The 6361-nt window shown below is 34.3% G+C and overlaps 1 protein-coding gene across 2 annotated transcripts in view; it reads right to left on the bottom strand.

Annotated features, from left to right (window-relative positions):
- Positions 1–281: 281 nt before the first annotated feature.
- The window catches only part of LOC137656088 (uncharacterized), a 13420-nt gene continuing 7340 nt past the window's right edge, over positions 282–6361 (bottom strand). The window contains exons 3-4 of one of the 2 annotated variants that reach the window (XM_068390263.1): positions 3204–3309; positions 282–1239 (exon numbers count right to left, since the gene is read on the bottom strand). In XM_068390263.1, coding sequence (XP_068246364.1) covers positions 931–1239; positions 3204–3309 — 415 coding nt within the window. In that variant the 3' untranslated portion in view covers positions 282–930. The remainder of the gene's footprint in view (positions 1240–3203; positions 3310–6361) is intronic. The other variant, XM_068390264.1, reaches the window with a different exon arrangement.

Below are 6361 nucleotides of genomic sequence, written 5' to 3'. Positions count from 1 at the left end.
AACATTTATGACTGGTCAATGAGCAGAGATAATTTCACACCTTGAACATCTAACATTTCAAAGATGTTTTTTTCTTAATATAGTCTTTTTAAAAGCCATAGATAAAATTTGTTCATTTTTTTTTTTATAATTCTCGTGATGGAAATAGAAAAAAGGTAAGGATTATTTTTCTTTTTTTTTTCTAAATCTCGTGATGAAAATAAAAAAAAATTATCTTTCAGTTTTTTAAATCCTCGAGATGAAAATAATAATAAAAAAAAAAAAAAAATTCCGGTGTTTTTAAATCCTCGAGATGAAAATAAACAGACAAAAATTATCCTTCCGGTTTTTTTCAAATCTCGTGATGAAAATAAAAAAGCCAAAGTTTATCCTTCCATTTTTTAAAATCCCCGTTATAAAAATAGAAAAAACCAAAGTTTATCCTTCCATTTTTTTTTTTTTTTAAATCGTCGAGATGAAAATAAAAAAAATGAAAATTTATCCTTCCGGTTTTTTTTAAATCCTCGTGATGAAAATAAAAAAAAGCCAAAGTTTATCCTTCCAGTTTTTTAAATCCTCGTGATGAAAATAAAAAAAGTCAAAATTTATCCTTCCAGTCTTTAAAATTCTCGTAATGAAAATAAAAAAGTCAAAAATTATCCTTCCATTTTTTTTTTAATTCTCGCAATGAAAATAAATAATGCCAAAATTTATCCTTCCAATTTTCTAAATTCTCGTGATGAAAATATAAAAAGTAAAAAATTATCCCTCCAGTTTTTATCAATTCTTGTCATGAAAATAAAAAATGCCAAAGATCATCCTTCAGTTTTTTATAATTCTCGCAATGAAAATCCGCAATGAAAATATATGAAAATAAAGAAATGAGAGGAAATAAATCTTTAGGCTTCGTAACTAAAGAATATATTGAACGTTTAAGAAATCGATTTGGATTCAGAGAACTTCTTCGCTAGTTCCATTGCTAAAAGTCTCCTTCACATCCGTCTGATCGAAGGTATCCTCTCTTCGCCCGAAATTCCTGTGACACCTCTTCTTCTTCGGCCTGCAGCACCTGCAGGGAGTGCCCCCGTCGCTGCTGAAGGAGGAAGTCGAGACAAAACGACTCAATCTACTCCCATTCTGACGGGGGAGACTTCGGGAGTCGAATATCCCGCTCTCACTGGCTTCGGGAGGCGGAGCGTCAGGGAATATGGATGGCGATCCAAACTGGTCTTCGGAGCGGCACATGCCTCGGGCGATCCGCTGGAGATATAATGGAGACGAGAAATTAGTTACCTCCGCAAGCGGAGTTGGAAGGAAGTTATGTTTTACTCCCTGTTTCTGTGTGTGTTTGTTAGTGAACACCTTACTGGCCACAATTATAATCGTAGATTAATGAAAGTTGCAAGGATTAACTATGAAAAAAGCTGTAAATTATTTAATTTTGGAAGGTCAAGGTCAAAGGTCAAGCAAAATGCCCAAATCATGTAACAGCCAAAAGTTTGGAAAATAGCCCAGTGAGGAAAGGAAACAAGGAAAAACAGAATATGTTAAGAACAGTAACAACATTGAAAATATTTCCTATATAAACTATAAAATCTTTAAAAAAAAAGAAGATAAACTAGATAGAATAGTGTGCCCGATTGTATCCTCAAGCAAGAGATCTCTAACCCAAAACAGTGGAAGACGATGGTATAGAGGCTATGGCACTACCCAAGACTAAAGAACAATGGTTTGATTTTGGAGTGTCTTCTCCTAGAAGAGCAATACCATAGCTAAAGAGTTTCAAGACACAGGGATAAAATATATCTAAAAGAAATAATAAAATATGTACGTCAGAGACCCTTTGCGTCAATAGGCGTAGGAGGAAATGATGATGATGTTGTTGAAAATATATTCATCAAATGTGTCAAGACATTATCATTGACGGCTGTAATTAATATAAAAAGGCCTCTAATTATTTATCTAAATGCTGATAATTATAATAATCAATCAAAATATTAATCAAACATTTTAGACTTATTATTAGCCCAGCTAAAACCCTCATTGTAAAAGCAGTGTGCTATAAGCCCAAGAGCTCCAACAGGGAAAAATAGCCCAGTGTGGAAAGGAAGCGCAGAAATGACCAATAAACTATATATAAGTAATAAAGTATTAAGTATTAAGTTATAAAGTATTAAGTAATTAAGTATTAAGTATGCTAAATTCAGTAACAATATCAAAATGGATAAGTTAATATATAAAAACTATGAAACGATTTTTGTGTAAACCTGTTCAACAGAGGAGCATTTGAAATCGTAATGAAAATTTTAGTGTAATATTAAGAATATATATCACTGAGTTGGCCGTGAAGTTTTGGGACATAAAGTTACAAGGAGAAAGTTATGGATATCAATGATACTATAAAAAGGAGACAAGGACAGAAAATGAAAAAAAAAAAAAAATTTACTTCATATAAAATTCTATTAACAATATATATATATATATATATATATATATATATATATATATATATATATGTATATGTATATATATATATATATATATATATATATATATATATATATATGCATATATATATATATATATATATATATATATATATATATATATATATATATATATATATATATATATATATTAATTATGGAAAAAAAATTCCTTCATGTATGTAAAATTATGAGAACGAAAATGAACATATTTTTTTTTAGTATGGAAAGAAATTCCCTGCCCCTAAACTTCTGAGAAAAAAATTATACATATTTTCTACTTATTGGAAAAACGTTTTTCCTTTAACTATATAAATTTCTGAGAACAAACAAAATATACATATTTTTTTTTCAATTATGGAACAAGTTTTTCATTTAACTATCAAAAATAATGAGAAAAAACATTTATATTCTTTTATTTTGGAATCTTTTTTTTTTACTTTAACCATCTAAAACTATGAGGAAAAAATATATAAATATTTTTTTTCTATTACGGAAAAAGTTTTTAATTTAACTAAAGTAAAGAGAACAAAAATATGTAAATTTTTTTCTAATTATGGAAAAAAAAGTTTTTCCTCTATCTTAAATTTAAAGAAAAAAAAATTTATATTTTTCATTCACGAATCTAAAATTCAAAGAAGTATGCTTTGGAAGAAAATAACCCAAATGGTACTTAGCAACAGATGCCAGGAACACAGTTACCCAAAATGGGATCCTCTTAAAAGCAGGCCTACTAACCCTGGAATGCAGATCTGTAAAAGCGATGCTCCTAATGTCATTTGCTGATGCCGACATGAGCATACGACCACTCTGGGAAGTCACTGAGCATTGCTGAGGGTATCTGCTGAAAAGAAAAAATGAAGTGTACATATATTAGATACTAAATCGTTGATCTCTATTCTTGGGTAGTGCCATAGCTTCTAGGCCATGGTCTTCCACTGTCTTATGTATTGACCACTCTGGGAAGTCATTGAGCATTGCTGGGGGTATCTGCTGAAAAGAAAAAATGAAAAATGTACATATATTAAATACCAAACAATAGTTCTCTATTCTTGGGTAGTGCCATAGCCTCTACACCATGGTCTTCCACTGTCTTGGGTTAAAGTTCTCTTATTCTTTTATGTATTGACCACTCTGAGAAGTCACTAAGCATTGCTGAAGAGAGTAAATGAAAAGTGTACATATGTAAGATACTAAATCGTTATTCTCTATTCTTGGGTAAGTGCCATAGCTTCTAGGCCTTGGTCTTCCCCTGTCTTTGGTTAGAGTTCTCCTATTTTTTTTTTTTTATGTATTGATAACTTTGGGAAGTAACTGAGCATTGTTAAGCGTATCTGCTGAAAAGAGAAAACGAGAAGTGTACATATATTAGACATAAAACAATTGTTCTCTATTCTTGGGTAGTGCCATAGCTTCTACACCATGGTCTTCCACTGTCTTGGGTTAGAGTTCTCTTATCTTTTTTAAGTATCTATAGTTTATATATGAAAGATCTATTTTAATGTTGCTACTGTTCTTAGAATAGTTTTTTAACTGTTCATCACTTGTAGTTTTATTTCCTTGTCTCCTTTCCTCACTGGGCTATTTTCCCCTGTTGGAGCACTTATAGGGCTTTTAGCATCCTGCGTTTCTATCTAGGGCTGTAGCTTAGCTAATAATAATAATACTATAACATAAACATATCTTGAAAGACATGGGCAGACAATGTATATCTACTAGATGAAGAGAGCACTAAGAACTTAAATGTATGAACAAATGGTGCCATTAGAGTATTTCATTTTATTGAGGTGAAGGATAATATGGAGAGAAGAGGTTTGGTGGAAGAGGATGCCTTTGATAGAAGGCGTTGGAGAGGGAGTATCAGGTAACCAACCCTTTATCGCAGGGATAACGGTGGGAAAGAAGAATAATAAGATGGAGAGATAAGGTGAAGGATGATATGGAGAGAAGAGGTTTGGTGGAAGAGGGTGCCTTTGATAGAAGGCATTGGAGAGGGAGCATCAGGTAACCGACCCTTTATCGCAGGGATAACGGTGGGAAAGAAGAATAATAAGATGGAGAGATAAGGTGAAGGATGATATGGAGAGAAGAGGTTTGGTGGAAGAGGGTGCCTTTGATAGAAGGCATTGGAGAGGACGCGTCAGGCAACCGACCTCTTAATGTAGGGATAACATTAAGAAAGAAGAATAATAAGATGGAGAGATAAGGTGAAGGATGATATGGAGAGAAGAGGTTTGGTGGAAGAGGGTGCCTTTGATAGAAGGCATTGGAGAGGACGCGTCAGGCAACCGACCTCTTAATGTAGGGATAACATTAAGAAAGAAGAATAATAAGATGGAGAGATAAGGTGAAGGATGATATGGAGAGAAGAGGTTTGGTGGAAGAGGGTGCCTTTGATAGAAGGCATTGGAGAGGACGTGTCAGGCAACCGACCTCTTAATGTAGAGATAACAGTAGGAAAGAAGAAGAATTAGATAGAGAGATAAGGTGAAGGATGATATGGAGAAGAGAGGTTTAGTGGAAGAGGATGCCTTTGATAGAAGGCATTGGAGAGGACGCGTCAGGCAACCGACCTCTTAATGTAGAGATAACAGTAGGAAAGAAGAAGAATTAGATAGAGAGATAAGGTGAAGGATGATATGGAGAAGAGAGGTTTGGTGGAAGAGGATGCCTTTGATAGAACGCATTGGAGAGGGCGTATCAGGCAACCGACCCCTTAACGCAGGGATAACGGTGGGAAAGAAGAATAATAAGATGGAGAGATAAGGTGAAGGATGATATGGAGAGAAGAGGTTTGGTGGAAGAGGATGCCTTTGATAGAACGCACTGGAGAGGGCGTATCAGGCAACCGACCCCTTAACGCAGGAATAACAGTGGGAAAGAAGAATAATAAGATGGAGAGATAAGGTGAAGGATGATATGGAGAGAAGAGGTTTGGTGGAAGAGGGTGCCTTTGATAGAAGGCGTTGGAGAGGACGCGTCAGGCAACCGACCTCTTAATGTAGGATAACAGTAGGAAAGAAGAAGAATTAGATAGAGAGATGAGGTGAAGGATGATATGGAGAGGAGAGGTTTAATGGAAGAGGATGCCTTTGATAGAAGGCATTGGAGAGGACGCGTCAGGCAACCGACCTCTTAATGTAGGGATAACATTAAGAAAGAAGAATAATAAGATGGAGAGATAAGGTGAAGGGTGATATGGAGCGAAGAGGTTTGGTGGAAGAGGGTGCCTTTGATAGAAGGCGTTGGAGAGGACGCGTCAGGCAACCGACCCCTTAATGTAGGGATAATAGTGGTAATGTATAAGTCAGCTGCTCACTTTTAATAAGGTGTGACTTGGCCTGCTGAATGTACTTTTTATATGTTAATTATATATATTAATACAAGGAATTCAGTAAGACCTGAGGCGTAATTAATCATCTGGGTGAAGTGGCTAATTAAACATTCCATCCATTATTGAACGATCATAATTTCAATCAAAAGAGATTATTGGTCGTCTGGAAGCCCTTGGCTGGTAAATATGCCTTTTTCAATTGTCATTATAGAGATTTTTGAGTGCGTTTGAAATTACAAGTATAGATTTTATGTCAATTTTGTCAAGGACTTGCAATTTAGAATTGTGGTTGCAATTTGTTAAGAGTTTACAATTTAGACTAGGGTTTGCAATTTGTCAAACTCTTGCAATTACTCAAACTCTTGCTATTAGTCCAACGCTTGCAATTTATCAAACGCTTGAAATTTTTCGAGGGTTTGCAGCCTGTCAGGAGTTTGAAATTTGTCAGGTGTTTCCAAATAGGTCACGAATTTGAAATTTGTCAATGTTTTGCATTTTGTCAACGGTTTGCAATTGGTCAATGATTAGCAATAGCACATAAATTTGCAATTTATCAATAATT

This window comes from Palaemon carinicauda, chromosome 17 (assembly GCF_036898095.1).
Source record: "Palaemon carinicauda isolate YSFRI2023 chromosome 17, ASM3689809v2, whole genome shotgun sequence".
Classification (NCBI taxonomy): Eukaryota; Metazoa; Arthropoda; class Malacostraca; order Decapoda; family Palaemonidae; genus Palaemon; species Palaemon carinicauda.
This window is presented reverse-complemented; position numbering and strand designations above follow the sequence as displayed.